The sequence below is a fragment of the Muntiacus reevesi genome, chromosome 2 (genome assembly GCF_963930625.1).
Source record: "Muntiacus reevesi chromosome 2, mMunRee1.1, whole genome shotgun sequence".
Classification (NCBI taxonomy): Eukaryota; Metazoa; Chordata; class Mammalia; order Artiodactyla; family Cervidae; genus Muntiacus; species Muntiacus reevesi.
In genome coordinates this window covers 227,400,443-227,420,280 of record NC_089250.1, presented here as the reverse complement: position 1 = coordinate 227,420,280, position 19,838 = coordinate 227,400,443, and the positions used below count along the sequence as shown (strand labels likewise).

The window sequence follows — 19,838 nt, the reverse complement described above, 5'->3', positions numbered from 1 at the left end:
CAGGTGAGGCAGGAGTCAGAGAAGTTAAGTGACCTGCCCACAGTCACACAGCATAGCCAGGGTGGGCTGACACAGGGCCCCCAGTCATGCAGGCTGTGTGTGCAGTGGAGACAATAGAAACATCATAAACCCTCATTACATGAGAGACACCTGCTCCACTGACACCGTCACCCTCCGGCCTCAGTTCCCCTCTGGGAAGAGGGCAGGGTGGAGCCTTTGATCAAGCAGCAGAACAGGGTTCACATCTCAGTGGTGAGGCATCCCGGGTGCCCTGAATCCTGGAGACAGCACTCAGGCTGCTGTATTGGAGGGGCATGAGGCCCCCCCAATCTCTACCCATTTCTTCCTGCCTGGGGTCCCCAGTCCCCCAGCCCAGGGCCCCAACAGCCCTGCATCCTCTCCTGAGCCCAACACTGTGCGTGGCTGTGTGGTGGGCTTTCCAGGAGCTGGGAGATGCCACCCACCCGGCCGGCCCTCTGCCCAGGGCCCCCGCTCCCAGCTGGCCCCAGCTGGCCAGGAATCCAGATGTTTCCATGGGTGGCGGGCGGACAGCGGCCAGCCGTGCTGTCCCCGCCCTGCTGTGCCGGGAGAGGAGGGGGAGGGAGGATGTTTGGCGTCTTCCGATCTCCCGGGACCTCCTTTCCCAGCTCATGCTCCTAACGTGTTCAACAGATGGCGGGCTGGCCCTTGTTCAGCTATCCAAATAGAAAAACAGGCCTGGCAGCCGGCGCTGCTTCACAAAAACGCATCGGCTGCTTGATCCATCCGGGTGGATGGCAGGCGGGGGCTGGGGAGGCGGAGGTGGGAGGGGCTGCGAGGCAGCTTGGAAACACCATGAGAAAGTTGAGGAACTGCATTTATTTACAAATACTCAGAACTCTGGCTGTCCCGAGCAGCCTGCCGCTGGGCCCCCATCCAGCCTGCACCCCTTGCCCAACGGTGGTTCTGGGAAGACCACAGAGTCCCCTGCGGCCCAGCTGGCAGGCCCAGAGCCCGGTGAGGGCGGAGGCTGGAGGACACAGCGGTCACGTCCGGGTGTCGCAGGCCAGATCTGCATTTGAATCCTGTACCCACCCCACACACACCACACCCTGCTGTGCCGTGGTGCCCCAACCCACAAATGTGGAGCCAAGTGGTCGTGTCCAGACCACCCCCTCCCCCGGGAGGTGACCACGTGTCGGCTCAGCGATGTGGGCACACAGAGCCTTCCTTCCAGGCCAGGCTGGGGACCCACAGGGAGTGGGAAGGCAGGGGCCAGCCATCCAGGGCAGGTGTGCTGGGGTCCTGCTCCTCCATGGTGCAAGTTGAGTGTGGGGGCCGCCCCTCCACTCTGAGCCTCACCCCTCCTCCGAGAGGGGTTCACCCAAGACCTGCTCCCACAGGTACAGGCAGTGTGTCCTGAGGAGAAGCCCTCCTCGCCTTCTGATGCCAGAGCAGAAGAGAGTTTAGTGATGGGAAAAAACCCCAAATCCCCTGGGGGCATGGTCTTACCCTCATTCCCAAGCTGTAGCAGAGGAATTCGAGGCCCAGAGAGGGCGTGCATCTTGCCCAAAGTCACAGAGCAATGCTGGCCATTGGCCTCCCTGCCTCACATCTGAGCACCCTTGTGCCCTGACCTCAGCCGGCAAACAGTCCAAGCCCATCCCGCCCTCCCCACAGGCTAACCTGCCCCTGCTGCAGCGGGAGCTCCTGCACTGCGCCCGCCTGGCCAAGCAGAGCCCTGCACAGTACCTGGCCCAGCATGAGCAAGCCCTGCTGGATGCTGACGCCTCTTCCCCTGTCGACTCCTCGGAGCTCCTGCTGGAGGTTAATGACAACGGCAAGAGGAGGACCCCCGACAGGTACCTAGGGGCGCAGCAGGCAGCGCCCTCCCCTTCTGGCTCCTGAGAGCTGCCCTCCTGCCGAGGCTCAGCAGGTGCCCAGTGCCAGGGCTGAGAACCCAGGTGGAAACTGTGTTGTGTTCCGTGGCTGCCGCCACTGGGCTGGTCAAGTTCAGCCTTAACCGCACAGGCTGATCACTGGGAGGCCACCCTCTCTGGCCGTGGCAAGGCCTCTTGAGGACTCAGATGCCCATCACCCCACCCCGGGAGGACAAGGGAGAAGGCAGGAGAGAGTCTGCCCGACAGGAGTTCCCCACAGGTGTGCCCAAGGTCCCCAGGTGCTGGGCTGACACCCACTGCTGGGTCACAGTGCGGGTGTGTGTCCTGCTGCCAGGGAAGGCTGTCTCTCCCCACTCTCTCCAAGAAGACCCAAGCACCCTGACCTCCAAGCCCCAGGAAACCGCACCCCTGAGAAGGAGGGGAAAGGGGGCGCCAGACCCCCAGTGGGCAGGTCTGTCTACCACTCGCTCACTCTGTCCACGGCCCTGCCTCCCTCTCTCCCCTCGGTCCATGGCTCGTGGTCCCTTGACCACTGTCCCCACCTGCTCTCTGGACCAGGACCAAAGAGAATGGGTCAGACCGGGACCCACTGCACCCAGACCACCTCAGCAAACGGCCATGCACCCTGAGCCCCGCCCAGCGCTACAGCCCCAGCAACGGGCTGCCCCACCCACCACCGCCCCCACACTACCGCCTGGAGGACATGGCCATGGCCCACCACTTCCGGGACTCCTACCGCCACCTTGACCCCCGGGAGCTGCGGGAGCGCCATCGGCAGCTGGGTGAGTGGTGTGGGCAGGGGCGGCCAGGGCGGCTGTGTGTACCTGCAGGCGGGCACCGCCTGGACACATCTATCTGGAAGGAGGGACCTGAGAACACAATGCAGAGGAAGGATCTGCACCCCACCCCAGTTGGGCTGTGCCGGAAGCCTGAGGGACAGTCATCTTTTGAGATTCTGTCCTGGGGGGCAACCCGACATCCCCCAGACCCAGAAAGACCCCTCCCCATGGAGGGAGGGGCACCATGGCTGCAGAAGTACCTGTCCTGGGGGACTTAGAGCCTCTTGGGGTGCATGGTAGCCAGGAAACACCTGGCACATGGGGGTCCCCAAGTCATAGGAGCTGTGGCCTTGCCTCCAAGACCTGGGTGCCCCAAGGGATCAGCGGAATGCACCACTGATCACACATGGCCAGTTCTGCCCTCTAACGGGACGGGCATCAACACCAAAATACCAGATCCTTAGGAGGTGGTCCCTGAGCAGAGGAAGGAGATGAGAGAGACTGGGTGCTGGAGCCACACCCCTGGGGGCAGGACTGCCTGGTCCTCTGAGCTCTGAGATTCCTCAGGTGTACCCCTGGGCAAGTGACGGCCCCCCGGCTCCCGCACACCTGCAGCCTCTCTGCTGATTGGTCTATGAGCAGTCCTGCCCTTGGGGCATGAGGGGTTAATAGAGGGCTGGGTCCAGAGTGGGTGCCATCAGGCCCAGCTGTGCTGGTGGCAGGGTGATAGCTCTTGGTGGAAGTCTGGTTGGCACTGTATGCTTTACTGGGCTCCAGAAGGCGGCACCCCCAATGTGTTCTGATACACCTGTGTGATGTGTTAGCCCACCCACATCACAGATGGGCAGACTGAGGCCCAGAGGGGTAATGGACATGCCCAAAGTCATCTAGCAATGACCACTGGCCTTCTGAGCCTCCTCTGTGCTGGTCAAAGAGATGAATAAGACCAGCCTGCAAAGGCTGCCCCTGAGACGGAGGCCCAGGACACCAACCGGGGGCCCAGAGGCAGGGTCAGCAGAGGCCTTGCCCCTTATCAGGCCATCTCCCCACCTCCTCCCTACGGGAGCTGCCAGGGCCTGGGCCTAGGCAGCAGGTGACAGCGTCTGGCTCCCCACAGCCGGGTCAGGCAGGTGCTAATTCCCATCCGCTTCTGCTAACGCAAAAATAAACGCCAGCTGTCAGGCAGATCTCAGCCACTATTTTGGTTGGGGCGTTGGCGCGGGCCCCAGCTCCATGAGCAGCAGGGCAGGGCGGTGGGTGGACAGCGGGATGTGGCTACCACCTCCCACCTTGGTTGCAATTTGAGGAGGTGTTTCAGGTTTGGGGACCAAGAAAGGCCTAAGTAGACCCCAGCCCAGGAAGCATGGAACATGCTGGGTCACAGTGAGGGTGATCGTGTTTGGTATTTCAAGCAGTATAAGAGGAGAAGCTATGAGAACACCAGATGCTGCCCCTCTGGCATGAATTTCTCGGCTCATGGTTATTTTGTTTCTGTTTAGGGGGTGGGGGCATCCCATTGTTTCAGCCCCTGGAGCTGTACCAGCCAGTGGCTAAGAGCACAGCCCCAGCACCAGTTGACCTTGCTTGACCTTGGTCAACATGTCCCCTTAACCAGCCTCAGTTTCCTCATCTGTAAAGTGGAAATAACAACATGACCCCCTCCCCTAGAGGATGAAGCAGGGGTGAATGGGTAAAGCACTAAGTACAGAGCCCTCCTCAATCCACACCAGGGGCTCTCCCCTCCCACTAGGGAGGCAGGCAGGCTGGGAAACTGAGGCCACAGGTAAGACAAGGGGCCCAGGCCCCATGGGGAATGAGTGCCAGGGCTTTTGACCTTTTCAAGCCCCACTGATTCCCAGGAGACCACACTTGGAGCTGCTTATTTGAGACCCAGAAGATTAAGCCATGCACCCCTGTTACCAAGCGAGAGCTCAGCCCGGGACCTCAGCCCACGGAGGGGAACAGGCCCTGCCAGCCCTGCCCTGTGGACTGACACAGTCTGCTGGGTGATTGAGAACAAGCAAGGAAGCACCTTGATTACTAAACAACCAGAGATATACAGGGCTTAAGGGAATCTGGGAGCACAAGGCTGCTGAGGAGGAAGGAGCCTGCCACCCGGGCTTTGGAGGGTGCATAGGAGTTCAGCTAGCTCAGGAAAAGCAGTACAGTGTGAGTTGAAGCCAGGCAGCCACAAGGAGACCCTGAGCAGTGGAGACGCCCCTTAAGTGAGGTCCACTGCCATTTCTCTGGCAGCAGGGGGCAGAAAGAGAGAGTGGCTAAATTTGGGGAAGGAGAAGGAGTAGTCAAAGCGAGGGATGGGGACACTGGTTTCTTCCTCTCAAGCATGAGTAAAGGAGAGGCCTGTTCCTGACCCACTCCACCCAGGGCGGTGGGCAAAGAGAGGGTCAGAGCCCTGGGTTCCCTTCCTCACCTCCCAACTTACCCTACGAGGGCACAGCCTGTGGGAGGGGCCTGGGTGGGGGCGTGAGCAGGGGCGGGGCTTGATTGGCAGGGGCGGGGCCTGAGCTTACGCTCCCTCCGCAGCAATGCACGGATCCCGGCCTGAGGAAGTGATTGACCACAGGCTCACGGAGCGCGAGTGGGCAGAAGAGTGGAAGCACCTCAATAACGTGAGTGTCCAGGCTCAGGCCACGGGGTGCCGCAGCCACTCCCAGGCGCCCTGCCCAACCTGCAGAGGCTGCAGGGGCCGGCTGCTGTGCCCTCCCTCAGCCCTGTGCCCAAACCTCTGCTTCTGCACTCCTGGCCAACCCTCAGAACACTCCCCCCTGGGCCACCATGGACTGTCTCCCTGAGGAAGGTCCCTTGGCCATGAGGGTTGGACCCCTTCAACACCATTTTCAGGTCATGCCCACCCCATGTCCTTTTGGGGAGGGGAGCCCAAGAGAAGGGCGGTCCCCAGAGCAGCACTGACCCCTCTGCTCCACGGGGCAGACCACAACTCCAGGACTGCAAGGAGAGCTCCAGCTCTGGGTCCTGGACAGTCTCCCCACCAGTGGGAGCCCTGGGTGCCTCCCCAGTCCTTGCGCAGGTGCTCAGGGATCTTTCGCAGCAGCAGAAATGGGTTTTCCAGCCAACGCCTCAAGAGCTGTGGGCAGGCTACACAGTCGGGTGGACCGGGCTGGAGTGTGGGACAGTGTCCCAGGCGTCCTCCTCTGCGTGCGACTCACCCACCCTGGGTACCCACAGCTCCTAAACTGCATCATGGACATGGCCGAGAAGACGCGGCGGTCGCTGACCGTGCTGCGCCGCTGCCAGGAGGCTGACCGCGAGGAGCTCAACCACTGGATCCGGCGCTGCAGCAACGCAGCAGAGGACAGCAAGAAGGGCCCTGGGCCGACCGCCCGGCCCCTCGGCAGCTCCACAGGCACAGAGGGTGCTCAGCTAGGTGCGCTGGGGGGCACGTGTGGGGCCGATGCAGGGGGACCAGGGGCCAGGCCATCACTGATCATGGCCCTGCAAGGAAATAGTACCCAAGCCACCCCACCTGGAGAAGAAGGGTCTTCTGCTGCACAGACACTGCCTGACCTGCGGGGAGGCCCAGTTCTTGGTTCCGATGGGACAGGGGCTCGGCACTAGGAGGCCCCCGGGGGCCTGATGACTGTGGAACCTGAGAGAGGCCATCTCGGCCCAGCTCCCAGTCAAATCCAAGGCCCATTGCCCCTGACAGTCTCCCTTCATGACATTGCCCTGTTCCCCCTCCACCAGCTGCAGAGACAGGGTTTCCCCCATGTGTACCTCAGGAACCCCCAAGGTCACTCCCACGCCCTGCCCCCAGGGCCCAACCAGGCGAGGCTCCATCTTGTGTGTGACGCTGGTGTCCCTGTGTTTCAGATGTCCACCGGGAGTTCATGCCTCGGACCCTGTCTGGCTACATGCCCGAGGAGATCTGGAGAAAGGCGGGTGAGTGAGGATGGCCTGGGGCCCCAGACTCTCCCACCCTCCCCGTATGCTGGAGGGGCCCAGCAGGGCCTTCCCAGGCCTGCTGACCCACTCTCCACCCTCCAGGGCATGGCAGTCTGCACACAGTAGAGGGCAGGCTTTGGAGATTTCCCCACAACCATGCCTGGCTGCCCGCTCCGGGGTTGTGGGCAGAGGAGATCCAGCTGGACTGGCCCTCTAGATGAACAGCCCGAGGTGTCTTTTTCAGAGGAGGCGGTGAACGAGGTGAAGCGGCAGGCAATGTCAGAGCTGCAGAAAGCTGTGTCTGACGCTGAGCGCAAGGCCCATGAGCTCATCAGCACAGAGCGGGCCAAGATGGAGCGGGCCCTGGCCGAGGCGCGGCGGCAGGCCTCCGAGGACGCCCTCACTGTGGTCAACCAGCAGGAGGACTCCAGCGAGGTAGGGCTGCCCCCCTCCCCCGCCCCCAGTCCAGGGCGCCACCTTGGCTCTACCACCTCCCAGCCACGTGACCTTGTGCAGCCCCGCTCGGGGCCTCTTGACCCCACGTGGCCTGGTGAGCTGGATCCTGTGGGTGTCCCGATTGTACAGATGTGGAAACTGAGGCCTCCAGAGAGTGGCTGGCTCACCCCAGGTCACTCCCCAGGAAGTGGTGGGACTGTTGTTCAAACCCAGGCTGGCTGACACTAAAGCCCACGACCTCTCTGAGCAGAAGGGCGTGCAAGTCACCATGCTGGCGCCCGTGTGTCTGGGAGCTGGACCGGTCTGGTGGGGCAGGTGGGAACCCTGGATGACCACATACATTCTCTCCTTGTCTGAGAATGGCTCGGAAGGCAGAGAGGTGAAGAGGAGGGTGCAGCCCTCTCCAGGGGCCCCTGGACTGTCTTTAAGGAGGGCACTTCAAAATCCCCTGGGCCTGTCTGTGCTGGGCCGGCCCTGGGAGGAAATGAGATGACTCCCGGTCAGGTGCTGCCCATGTGCATCTCTTTTCCACTGCACTCTCAGCTGGAGCAGACAGACCTGATGGTCTGAGGGACCAAGGGAGAGGGGACGCAGGAGGACGGCCTGTGCAGCTTCAGACCATGGACGCACATGGGGGGGAGGCTACCTGGGCGGGTGGGCCTTCCTGCCAGGGAGGCTTGGCTTCCCCACCCCACAGCCCACGCTGCTACCTCCGGCCTTTGGAAGGTAGAATCCCTGCCCACCTTCTGCTCACATGGGTGGCTGGGGTCATTGCTCGTTCCACAAAAAAGAAGCAGAGGCCCAGAGGTAGGGAAAGGACTTCAGCAGCTGTGGGCACTCACCACCCCTTTACTCTGCCCAGGCTGTGACATTCTGGTATCAAAGCCCTGGCAGTGCCAGGAGGGATTCCTGAAAGAGAGGGAAGGGGCCATGGCACACCATGAACCTGGTGGTGGGAGCCTGTCCTGCCAGAGTGGCCCAGGCAAGGGGCCATGTCTGCAGAGGGTCACCTGCGAGCCTGGGAGCGTTGAGTTTTCTTCTCTTCTTGCTCTGTGATGCTGTGGCTGGGTTTGAGCCGGTGTGTTTGGAGTGTGTGCCTGGTCTGCAGCTGGGTAGGTGCTCGGGGGAAACAGGGGGCGAATCTGGGCCACTCTGATCGTCCCCCCTCACCTCCAGAGCTGCTGGAATTGTGGGCGCAAGGCCAGCGAGACATGCAGCGGTTGCAACGCGGCCCGCTACTGTGGCTCCTTCTGCCAGCACAAGGACTGGGAGAAGCACCACCATGTGTGCGGACAGAGCCTGCAGGGTCCCACGGCTGCCGTAGCCGAGCCTGTGCCCGGACAGTCCGACACTGCCACAGGCCTGGGCCCCTGCCTGCCCCCGGCTGCTGCCAGCCCCAGCGAGGCGGGCTCCACTGGGCCTTCCCGCCCTGGCTCTCCTGGCCCACCCGGCCCCCTGGACGCAGCACCCCGCTGACCCTCCAGGACCTGATGCCCATCGAACTGCCCAGCCCCGCCCGGCCCGCAGGACACACACCCAGCCCTGGGAGCCGACCATGGGAGTCACCGCTGCTACTGCTTCTCTCCAAAAGAAAACAGAACCAACAAGACTGCATCCACACGACTTCCTCAGCTACCTGACGATCACACCTCGACCTCTTCTGAATCCTCAGAAACCACCCGTTGAACTTGAGGCGGCGGGTGGACGCCGGCCAGAGGTGAACCGCTCGTCCACACCCACCTCTCCCTCCCTGTCTTGCTCTCTGTCTTGTTTTTCTCTCTTTATGACTTTCACATACTTTCTCTTCAATGAAAAAATAGAATTGTTTGATGGCTTATATTTTCATTGAAGAATTTTGGGGGACTTTGTGGCAAGAGAGCTACTCAGAAATGGACAAAGAAAACTGAGGTTTTCTCCCCTTGCCTGATTCAAAAGGCAAAAGGAAAACTGTTCTTTCATAGCCGGAGATCCGAGCCGCCAGTTCACAGAAACCACCCTAGGGGTGTGTGGCCAATGCGGTGAGGCTGGTGAGAAAGATGTCAGACTCAAGTCGTAATTTTTCATTTCAGAATTTTTTCTCCTTTAATGTCAAATTCTTTGGCTTTAAGTAGAAATCCAAAAAGTTTTTTTAAAAAAAAGAAAAAAAAAGGTAAAGGAAGCATGCTGCAGTCCATGGGGTCGCAAAGAGTCGGACACGACTGAGCGACGGAAATGAACTGAACTGAAAGGAAGCATACCTGTAAACTACCTTGCCAGCTAGCTAGCCAAGGACGCCGGACACACCTCTGCTCCAAAGGAAATCCAAAAAACATACACAAGAAGTCAAAATCCAAAATTTTGTTGTCACTGCCAAAGGATGTTTTTCACTGTTTTCCTCCATGCCTGGGCTTGTTCCAATGTCCGTCTTTTCTCTTGCTTTGATTCTGTTTGGGGGGCGATGGGGTATTGGGGTTTGGAGTGTTTTGTCCAACAGGAAGCAACTTCTTTCTTTTCAACTCCATGGCAGCGCCTCCACTGGGGCCGGGTGGGGTGGGCAGTGAGGCCCTCGGCACCCACACGTGTGTGCAAGTGTGTGTGTGCATGTGTGCTGGGACACACCCAGCATGCATCTGCACACGCGCAGGAAGGGTATCTTGTCCGTCCTCACACCTTCTGTGAATTTCCATCACATTTCATCCTTTTCACTTGTGAAAAAAGTGCTAATGTGTCCTTCCGAGAGAGAATATAATTCCGAGACAAAACTGTGACAATCTTTCGGGTTGATTCTCGACTGCTTTTCCCAGCGCGAGGAGACAGCCACCACGCCTTCCACTGCTGCTTCTCCTCGTCCTCCTCTACCTCTGCCGCCCACTACACGAGCCTGCCGCCCAGCTCGTCTCTCCGTCCCAGCCCCCGTGTTTCCTGTAGCCCCTCTCCTGTCGTCATACTTTTGCAGAAAAAGGAAAAAAAAAAAAAAAAAACCCACAAAGAAAAGCAATTTGCCCTCCCTGCACCTTCTGGAGACTTGACCAGCTGTATATAACCCTGCATTTTTGTCCAGCTCTTCCTCAGGGGATGGTCTCTCTGAAGTCCCCGCCCCACGCCTCACCCTGACCCCCATCCCACTCGCTCCCCCAGCGATCTCAAGGAGGAAATAAAGGAATACGGAAATTCTGATCTGTACTCAGTGGGAGAACAAACAGCAGACACGGTCTCTGATCGGGGTTTTACTGCATGGCTGTAAGAAGTTCCAGGACTGGAGTGCAATAGTGACCAGCTACTGAAACCGAGAGCCCAGGGGCCTGCCGAGAGGCAAGAAGTCAATGGTATATGATAATGTGAATGTATATAGTCCTTGCAGAGGTCCAAATGATGATATTCATGATGATGATAATAAAGAAGAGATGTTTGCCAAATAAAAAATTAAGAGAAACCATGGAGGTATGTAAAGCATAGGAACTAGGTTTTCAGAGAAATCCGAACTGTGGTCTTCCAGGCAGCAATGTGTGTGTTGATCACTGTTACTTTCCAGAGTTGTGAGAACTTATCCTTTGAGTACTGAGAGGAAGGACTCCATCCGGTCGCCACAGATGAGGTGCTGTTCAAACCCCACCTGGCAGGAGCCCTAACTCTGACCGCCCAGCTAGACCTCTCGCCCTCCAGAAAGCCTGTGGGCTGTGCAGGGCTGCCAGCCTCTCAGAGGCTCACTTCTGTGGGTTTCAGAAGAGCAGGGGCCACGTGGGATTCAGGCTTTCGTGAGGCACCAGTCACACGTGCAGTCTGCTCTCTTACAAGCGCTGAACCTGTTGGAATGGCAGTTTTGCACATGCTATGATGTAGGCCCACCTCCCCTTGGCCTCTGTTCCTATGAGGTTGCTGGTAGTGGGCGCGGGTGGTGCCCAGGGCAGCCCGGGGTCTGGTGGCGGGGGGGAGTGGTTCAAGACCCTGATGTCAGGACTACTGCAGCCCCACAGGTGGGCTTGGCTGGCCTCTGCTTCTCTTCAAGGACAAGCGGGCACGCCAGGGGTGGTAGCATATTGGCCAGCTGGTGGCGTCAGTCCAGACCAGCCTGCAGGGCCAGACCACAGGCTGAGGGTCTGAGGTGGGGCAGTCCCTCCCACCCCAGTTGTTGGGAAGAGGTCGCTGCAAGCCCCCTGGGAAAAGCTGCCTTCCTGGTGTGACCCTCCACACCTGTATCTCATACACCAAGACCTGCTGCTGGCCGGGGCTGCAGAAGCCTCACGTGAGGGGCCAGTCACAAACCGACAGAGCCCCTGCCAGCAGAGAGTGTCCACAGGGTCAGAGGGTGGTGGCCGGGTGGGCAGCACAGTCGAAGGCTGAGGCCCAGGGTGGGAGGGAGGCGCCGTGGGCCTTAGAAACGCCGAGGGAAGGCGTTCCCGTGGGCGCCGTGTCAGCAGATCCCAAAGGTGCGGGCCGGGTCACACGAGGCAGGCCTCCTCCGTGCCCTGGGAGCCTGTTTCTGTTAGTCACTGCATTCAGGCCCTGCTTGAAGAGGCAAACTCAGAATGAGTAGCCCTGGTGGGAAGGGGACTGGGGGTCCGTGTTTTCCCACAGTTTGCATCTGCAGCAGCTGCCTTTCTTAAGCAAAGAGGACGTCTGGACAGAAGGGGTCCCGCCTCTTCTCTCTGCCCCGAGGCTGTCCTGCCCCTGGGCTCTCTGGCGGTTGGTGCATGTGTGGGGATCCCCTCCCATGAGGCCCAGGTTCGACACGCTGGTGACCCCAAAGCTCTGTTAGATGTGGCTGCTGGCAGAACCTCCCTCCCCGCAAGTCAGGCCGAAACAGCAGCTTTACCCCCATTCTGAGGCCAAAGTAAGGATAGGAGGGCAGAGAGAGGTGGGCAGCAGCCACAGCTGCCAGCCCACCAGGCCACACCAGGGAGGATGGAAAGACCAGGGTGGCAGATGCTGGCCCGGGCCCCCTGACTCCCGTGGAAAGCCCCTGGTGTGAGGCCCTTTGACCTTACCCACCCACTGTGCTCTCTGGCTGTTCTCCTAGGATGTGTCACTGTCCCCACGTGGTGTCTGGGGGTATTCTGTTGGCAAAGACCAGTGCCCCCCATTCCCTGTGTGGACAGGCTGGCACACCCCAGACCCTGTCGGAATTAGAAGGCTTCCTATCCCTATGGCCCACCAGGACCAAAGGAAAGCCTTGGGTACTACAGGGCAGAGAGGAGAGCTGGAGAAAGCCTCAGGGCCAGGAGGGTACGGGCTGTAGGACAGAGGAGCCGGCCTTCTGGGAAGGGGCCAAGAGAGGGGCCTTCCTCCTGGTTTCATCCCAATGACACTGTGGAGAGAGGTCAGGACCGGCTCTGACTCTCTTCTGTTCACCAGTTCTTCCAAATACATCCTCAAAAGGACACCAGAGTCCACCCACCTTGCCTGACCCAGTTCTATAGCACATGTGTCTGCCCATTGTTTTGCCCATCTCTTCAGGCTATCTGTAAATTATCTCTTGATTCTTTTATCAGTTCATCCTTCTGACCAATCTGGTCACCTCTCTGGCCATCCAGTCCCTCACTCATCCGTCCATCCATTTGTCCGTCTCTCCATTACTCTTTGTCACCTGGTCCCCCATTCATCCTTCCACCATCTGCCCGTCTGCACGCCATGCATGTGTCTCCATCTAACCCAGACAACCATGCCTCAGCCCATTCCCAGCCAGGACCCAGTGTAGCACCAACACCCTCAGTGACCCAAAGCCACCTTGGCCATCCCCTCCCAGTGCCCCTCCCATGAATCCAGGCCTGCTCCAGGGACAGACCAGGTTCCGCTACAGGCATTGTAGGCAGATTGGACCGACACTGTAGCAACAGCTCTGGCCAGTCTGGGCCCGCCTGGCAAGTGTGGTGGCCTTGGGCCAGGAGAGGTGCTGGAGGCGGCCCACACAGCTGCTCAGGGGCCCTGTGACCAGGGACATCCATCAGGGAGGCACATTCCCTGGCAAGACTTGGACACTGCTGAGGGTGGATTGGGGGGGTCGGGCGCGATGCCTGCTGCTTTCCTTGTCACCAGGGGTCACTACCCAGAGGTGTTCCGAGGAAGGGAGGGAGACAGAGCCCCAAGCTGCCTGGCACCAGACACCAGGGCTCCCAGAGCCCCTTCTCCGGGTAATCATTGTTGGCTCTACCTTCCCTCCTTGCCTGTCTTCCATCTGGGGGTCCCAGAGCTGGGAGTGAGCCCCTCAGAGCTGGAGAGCAGAGAAGGAGCCCCACCCAGGCTGATGAGGCCGGCATTCCCAGGACCCTGGAGGCCTAGTGCAGCCCCCACCTCATCTTTCCCTGGTCCCTGCGGCCGCACAACTGCCTCCAGGCCCCCAAGGCCCACAGGTATCCTGCAGTCCCCCGTCCCCCCACCAGATTCGTCCTGCTGGCCTAGGAGGAGGCGGCGGAGTTGAGGGGACTGGACAGCCCACACGGAGGAGGCCTGGGGAGCCGAGTGTCTGGAGCAACCCATATGGTCCGAAGTGTTCAGAAAACTCTGTCTGCCTGCTTTCTGTTCTTTTCATTTCAATTAAGTCAGCCCCTGGGGCACCTCACCAGAGACCCCCTACAGCAGTTACGCAACATAGCGGGCTCAATGGGAGCCCAACCTTAAACGTCTGAATGTAGGGCTAGGGGCCCAACCAGGCCGGCATCCATGGGTGAGGGGCTCGGGCAGTGGGAACCAGGCCAGGCACAACCACACACAGCTTGGTGGGGACAGACTGACTGTCCACGTCCTCTTCTTTTCATCTCACGCTATGTTTTAATTCTCCCAAAGGGGCCAGGCCGTCTTCCTCCGTGCTGTGCAGGGTCCTGGCAGCCACCCTCCCACAACCCCCATCTCTCTGTTCGAGGCCCTGTGGGTTCTGTGTCATGGAATAAAGCCGCCATTCGCCAACACTGGCTCCACGTCTCCTTGAGTGTCCGGCGACTCCATCTACGCCCACTTCACACAGATTTGTGTGGGGGCCTTCTCGGGGCCAGGCAAGAGGGACAAGACCCTGCCCCATGAGGGTGGATGAACATGTGACGCAGGGTGGGAGTGTCAGCGGGACGGGGCAGATGACTTGCCTCCTGAGTTCTGGCCAAGGGGCGCGGGGGAGGTGGTGGGGGGGGAGGGGCGGTGAACGCTCAAAGGTGTGTCCTCGAGTTGGTTGGGACAACCTTGACTTCAAGGCTTCAAGGGCCCAAGCACCCCTCCCTGTGGCCGTGTAGGCACCATCCACAAGCTCTGAGGGTGGACGCCGAGGGAAGGGACACCTGGACCCCAAAGAGCCAGGGTGTCCCTGCCATAGTATCCCGGCTCACAGGGCAGGTCCTGTCCAGAGTGGGTGTCCCGGGCTAGGGCTCTGGGATTGGGGGCGGTCCTGGGAGGAGGCTGTTATTAATACTCCAGCCCAGCCTGGAACATGGTGTATTCTGAACGGCGTCATTGGAAAGGCCAGCGTGGGGGCGAGCCTGTCCCCACGCCAGGCGGCTGGCGGGAGCCCCAGCGGGCCTGGTGTGTCAGCAGTGCCGGCACAGAGGGGATGACAGCAATTTTCCATTGCAGAGGTCTGAGCTCAGAGGAGCCTGCCGGGCCAGGCCAGAGTCCAGCCGGCCCTTGGCTTGGACACAGCTGCCGTGCTGTCCCTCACCCATGTGGAGGTAGAGGGAGGCGCCTGGGCCTTTCATGGAGTCTTGGCCCGCAAGTGAGGGGAGCTGACTGCCCTGAGCTATGAGAGAGAGATCTGCGGCAGCCGCACTTCTGTCCTCATCCACCAGCCTTGGGCCGGGGCCATGTCCTCAGTGCTGCCCTTGAGGCACTCTGGCCAGCCGGGGTGGGGGGAACCTGGGGACCTGTGCCTTACATAGGACCAACAGAGGCCTGGGCACTGCGGCCACAAGAGGGAGCAATCAGGAAGGCTTCCTGGAAGCAGCAGCACACTGGCAATAGTGCCCCAGGGGCCTCAGACATGCAAGTGCATGAAGCCATGTGCAGCCAAGGGGAGAAGAGCTGTCGCAGGCAGGAGGGCTGGGAGCTAGGAGGCCATGCCTATAGGCTGACAGCCAGCTCAGGCCGGCTCCTTTCCCTCCAGGGCCTGGGGGGTGGAGGGGGGAAAACGCAGGCTTAGTTCAGCTTCTCCAGAGGTGAGAACAGAGCCAAGAGGAAAAAGGCAGCCACTGCGGGCCCTACAGCACATGCCTTGTCCTCCCACCTCTGGCCCCCAAGGTCCACAGGCTTCAACTCTCCCATCACCCAGCTCCACATCCCAGGAAAGAGACCCCAAGAGGTCCAGCAGGCACCTACCAGCTACAGCCTGGAAGGTGCGATACCTGCTGGGTGAGCAGACACTCAGGAGGATGCCATACCAGGGCGCAAAAAGGCCAGAGCAGCTGCTGGGAGGGGAGACCGGAAACCAAGGCACCCAGGGACACAGGCCTGCAGCCGCCCTTGAGGAGAATGAGGGGAAGAGGCCAAGATTTGACAAGCTGCCGTCAAGCCCCTGGTATCCAGGCCTGATATGCACAGGCCTGCGGTTTCCTCAAGGGTTCCCACCTAAGAGCTAGGGTTGAGGGGGGAGGGTCCGTGGGGGATCCATGGGGGTTAAGAGGAGGGACGTCTCTCCTCTGGCCCAGGACCCCACTCTGCAAGACCTCTGACCCCGTGGTACCCAACCCCCACCTCCAGACCTTTGTTCAAGCTGTTCCCTTCACCCAGGCCATGCTCACCTCAGCTCAGCCTGACCCAATCTGTGAAGGCTGGCTCAAACGCCACCTCCTCCGGGAAGCCTGCTCTGACCCCCATGCCCCACTTTCGCTTCTGCACACTCAGGTAACTTGCTCGTGCCTGTGTCATCCTAACGGTGGTCGACCACTGGAGGCATGACATAGCAAGGCGTGTGGACAACAACCCCATAGACAACCCCGTGGACAACTCCTGCATCCTGGTGGGTGAGGCTGAGCTCTGGGGGAGTAGACCTCTGAGCCCCACCTCAGCTGCACCCTCTCCATCTTGAGTGTCCCGGAGGGGCCGCTCCGCAAGGAAGAAGGGCCCGGGGCAGGGGTCTGGCCTCTGATCTCTCAGGGCCCAGAAGCCAGAGTGGAGGCTTGGCCCCAGTCGGGAGACCGCTGAAGCCTCTAGTGGGAACACCTGGCTTGGGAGGGCGGGCTTAAAACCCAGGAGGGCGCAGGCAGGTGCTGGCGTGGAGTGAGCCCGGAAGCCTGGCCTGCCCCATACCCCTGCCGCCATGTGGCCCTTCCTCAGCCGCGCCCTCTTCCCTCCCCCTACTGAGGCCTGGCTCCAGAGGGCTTCCTCAGACCCCGAGGCCCAGGGCTGGGGGGCCTGGAGCCCGGCCGAGAAGACCCGTCTGGGCGCAGGGGCTGGCAGGGAGGAGGAGGAGACGGGGGAAGCTGAGGAAGACGATGAGGAAGATGCCGGCTTCCTGCTGTCTCTCTTGGAGAGGGAGGGCCTGGCTGAGTGCCCAGTGCCTGACCAGGTAACCACTGAGTGGAACGCCTGGGGGAAGCCAGCGGGATCTTGGGAACCGGGAGAACCTGGGGCCAGGGGATAGACTGCTGTAGCTCTGCCTCCAGGGGTCAGAGGGCCACTGTCCCCCGCCTGGAGGAGGGTGTAGGGATGGACACCTGCCACACACAGGCTGGAGAGGCCTCTGTGTGCTGGGGTGGATAAAAGGGGCTTCCTGTAGGCCCGGGTCCTCACCGCTTCCCTCACCCCTCCGGGGAGCCCCCAGCATGACCTGAGGACCGGCAGGCCCATCCCCTCTGTCCTCGCTCCAGGGAAGCCTAGGGGCTGTCCCACCTCGAGGCTCAGCCTGGGCCATGTGCTGGCAGGAGCTAGAGGCCATCAAACTGAAGCTGTGGGCCATGGAGCAGGCCCAGGGGCCGGAGCCGCCCATGGTGCAGGAACTGGATGAAGGAGAGGAAGCTGCTGGGGCCCTGCTGGCCAGGCAGTTACTGAGTCCCGAGACAGGTAGGAGCCAGCGGACCAGGCCGACCACTGTCCTGGGCCGCGGGCCTGAGTCCTCGGTTGCATGGCTCTGAGCCCCCTTTCCTGGTAAATTGGGATGATTGCAAATTCTCAGGGAGAGGCTGGGGTTTCCATGAGGTCCAGCCTGGCAGTGGGGCCTTCTGGATAAGCCCCAAGGGGTGGTCTTCCCCAAGAGTCCCCGAGAGATGCGGGTGCACCTCTTCCCAGAGGAGTGAGGACTGAGCCACCCAGGTGGGGTGCCTGCCCTTAGCAGCTGCCGGGAGCCCCCTGCCCAGGACAAGCCCCTGGTCCTGAAGCCCCTCTCTCCACAGACAGACCCCTGGAGAAGGCAGCGGCTGACCACAGATCCGTCTATGTGGGAAATGTGAGTGAGGGGAGGAGGGCAACTGCAGCCCCCTCCTGGCTGAGAGGATTAAAGGAAGGGCGAAGGGCCGTGTTTCAGGAGCAGACTCCAAAGCCACACAGGCCTGAAAAGGAGAAACAGGAGGGGCGTCTGATAAAGGGGCATCTCCAAGAGGGAGCGGAGACCCTCAGTGGTCAGACCCACTGTGGCCTGGGTTGGGGGTCCAATGAGGGGGCATCCCCAAGACGGAGTGTGGACTCTTTGTGGTCAGACCCACTGTAGCCTAGGATTCAGGGATTCTACGTGCAGTCTCCGGGTGAGCAGATCACTGGCAACAAATTCCACTCAAAAAAGCCACAACCCCTGCCTAGGCCAGTGAACTTGGGGAACATTCCTCTGGGTAGCCAGTCCCCTCCTCCAAAAGGGGAGGGGGACAGAGGCCCAAGCTACTACCCCCAACCCCGGGGCCCAATCAACCCCTCTCTACCAAGAAAATGTGCTGCAGGAGCCCCTGGGAGGGGGAGGCCGGTGCACAAGGCCCCCCACCATGGCCCGTGCCTGGCAGGTGGACTATGGGGGCACGGCCCAGGAGCTGGAGGCCTATTTCAACCACTGTGGGGAGATCCACCGGGTCACCATCCTGTGCGACAAGTTCTCTGGACACCCCAAGGGGTCAGTGTGGGGCCTTGGGGAGGTGACCTCGAGGAAGGGTCCGGTGCCCGGGGAGGACAGCTATGCCTGGGTAAGCATTGCCCTCACTGGCCCCTGCTCCATCCCAGCTATGCCTACATAGAGTTTGCCACCGAGAGCTCGGCCCAGGCCGCTGTGGAGCTGGACAAGAGCATCTTTCGAGGCCGGGTCATCAAGGTGAGTGTCACTGCAAGACGAGGGGGTGGGGGTGGGGCAAGTGGCAAGGACACACAGCTGCCCCAGCCTGGCCCTTTGCCAGTCTCTGGTGTTTGGGCACATCTGCTGGACTGCAGCTTCCTTCCTGACCCAGACTCCACCTGCAGGGGGAGATGCTGGCTTGACTTGAGGCTGTGGCTGGACTGTTGTGGCCTAAGTGGGGATCTTGAGATGACTGGGACCAGGCTAGGGTCTGATGCCTCAGGCAGCCTCATGCCCTGGGGCCGCCAGGGCCTGGTGGGTGCTGGGGCCTATGCTCACCTGCTTAAGAGCCTTCAGCAGGGAAACCCCGGAAGGCAGCTTTAGTCTTCGTCTTGGTTAGGGGTGGGGAGGAGGATATGAGAACAAAGATCTCAGGCGGACTTGGCCTTTGTTTCCAGGTGCTGCCCAAAAGGACCAATTTACCAGGGATCAGTTCCACGGACCGCGGAGGCCTTCGAGGACACCCAGGCGCCAGAGTGGGATCCTTCCCCCACAGCGGTCTCCAAGGCGGGGCCCGTTCCAGACCACGAGGGCGGAGCCGGTGGGCGGGGCCCTGGGAGGGCGGGATCCTATTGGGGCGGGGGTGGGGTCCGGTGGGTGGGGAGGGGCCCGGTGGGCGGAGCTCTGGAGGCCGCTCACCTCCCATTCTCCTTCCCGCAGGGGACGCGGAAGATTCTCACCGTGGTTTTCTCCGTATTGAAGCGAGAACGGGATTTTGAGAGTGGGGCTTGCCACTTGGTCAGGAATCAACAGCGGTGCTCCTAAGAATAACTTCCCCTCCTCCTTCATTCCGCTGGAGGACTGCCGGACCCCACCAAGGCCACCGTGCACGGAGCGGGGCACAGGGTGGGTCTGGCGCGGACGCCAGTCAAGGCTGTGGAGGGCATGGGACGAAGCTGTGGGCAGGTGAGGTCCGGGCACCACGGGGTCAGCGCCGGCTCGACTTACTCAGGGATGTTTCACTAACGCCTTTTATAGAAAAGTAGAAATATGTGTCTTATTGGTAAAGTATAAATTATTAAACTTGAATATTTTTTAAAGGCACATGGCAACAGTGTCCCCTTTATTCGCCTCACTTGGACGCTGTTTCCTCAGGTGCAGAGAAAGCAGTTGCTGGGTGACTCAATCTGAGACGCACGCTAACTAATGGGCAGCCCCCTCACACCGTAGGGGCAAGCTTGTTGCTGTCTTCACCCCAGGTCCTGTGGCCTCCGGGACACATGCTCGGCCCATGACGAGTGACAGAGGGAGGGTGCAGGCCCGGCCCTGGTGAGACCTGAGTGCAGAGGTTTCCATGCCGGGCCCCCTGCCTGTGCCCTTCACCCACCCACCCCCACCCCCCCCACTCTCTCCCTGTGCACTGATTACGCTCAGCAGAGCTGAGGAAGGAAGCTGTGGGTCTGGGCTGCAGACACACTCGGTCATGGCCTCAAGTAACTAAAAAACCTCTCCCTGGGCTTCTCTAAAGAAACTCTCTTTGCCTTGTAACCTTTCAGTTATCAGCTACTCAAGTTTCAAACACAGCTGCTCTGGGCCTCCAAGGCCCAAAGGTCCCCAGTCCCCAGTGTCCCCTTTACAGCACCAGTGAAGGCAGCA

At 60.6% G+C, this 19,838-nt stretch overlaps 2 protein-coding genes across 7 annotated transcripts in view; both read left to right on the top strand.

Annotated features, from left to right (window-relative positions):
- The window catches only part of CBFA2T3 (CBFA2/RUNX1 partner transcriptional co-repressor 3), an 80,588-nt gene extending 66,685 nt beyond the window's left edge, over window positions 1-13,903 (top strand). For all 6 annotated transcript variants that reach the window (XM_065925200.1, XM_065925198.1, XM_065925203.1 and 3 more), the window contains 7 exons: window positions 1,660-1,841; window positions 2,439-2,662; window positions 5,204-5,289; window positions 5,867-6,065; window positions 6,512-6,580; window positions 6,828-7,018; window positions 8,216-13,903. In XM_065925200.1, the coding sequence (XP_065781272.1) occupies window positions 1,660-1,841; window positions 2,439-2,662; window positions 5,204-5,289; window positions 5,867-6,065; window positions 6,512-6,580; window positions 6,828-7,018; window positions 8,216-8,515 (1,251 nt within the window). In that variant the 3' untranslated portion in view covers window positions 8,516-13,903. The remainder of the gene's footprint in view (window positions 1-1,659; window positions 1,842-2,438; window positions 2,663-5,203; window positions 5,290-5,866; window positions 6,066-6,511; window positions 6,581-6,827; window positions 7,019-8,215) is intronic.
- A 2,347-nt stretch (window positions 13,904-16,250) lies between these two features.
- PABPN1L (PABPN1 like, cytoplasmic) lies at window positions 16,251-19,172 on the top strand. The gene is made up of 7 exons (XM_065919332.1): window positions 16,251-16,499; window positions 16,855-16,993; window positions 17,323-17,375; window positions 17,920-18,026; window positions 18,134-18,221; window positions 18,641-18,783; window positions 18,903-19,172. The coding sequence occupies exons 1-7, from the start codon at window positions 16,251-16,253 to the stop codon at window positions 18,940-18,942; spliced, it is 819 nt and encodes a 272-aa protein (XP_065775404.1). The 3' UTR covers window positions 18,943-19,172.
- Window positions 19,173-19,838: the final 666 nt, after the last annotated feature.

Excerpts from the sequence above, each read along its gene's own strand:
- PABPN1L (XM_065919332.1), top strand. The coding sequence starts at position 16,251 with ATGTGGCCCTTCCTCAGCCGCGCCCTCTTCCCTCCCCCTACTGAGGCC. Across the intron at positions 16,500-16,854 it reads AGTGCCCAGTGCCTGACCAG|GAGCTAGAGGCCATCAAACT; the intron begins GTAACCACTGAG and ends ATGTGCTGGCAG. Across the intron at positions 17,376-17,919 it reads GATCCGTCTATGTGGGAAAT|GTGGACTATGGGGGCACGGC; the intron begins GTGAGTGAGGGG and ends CGTGCCTGGCAG.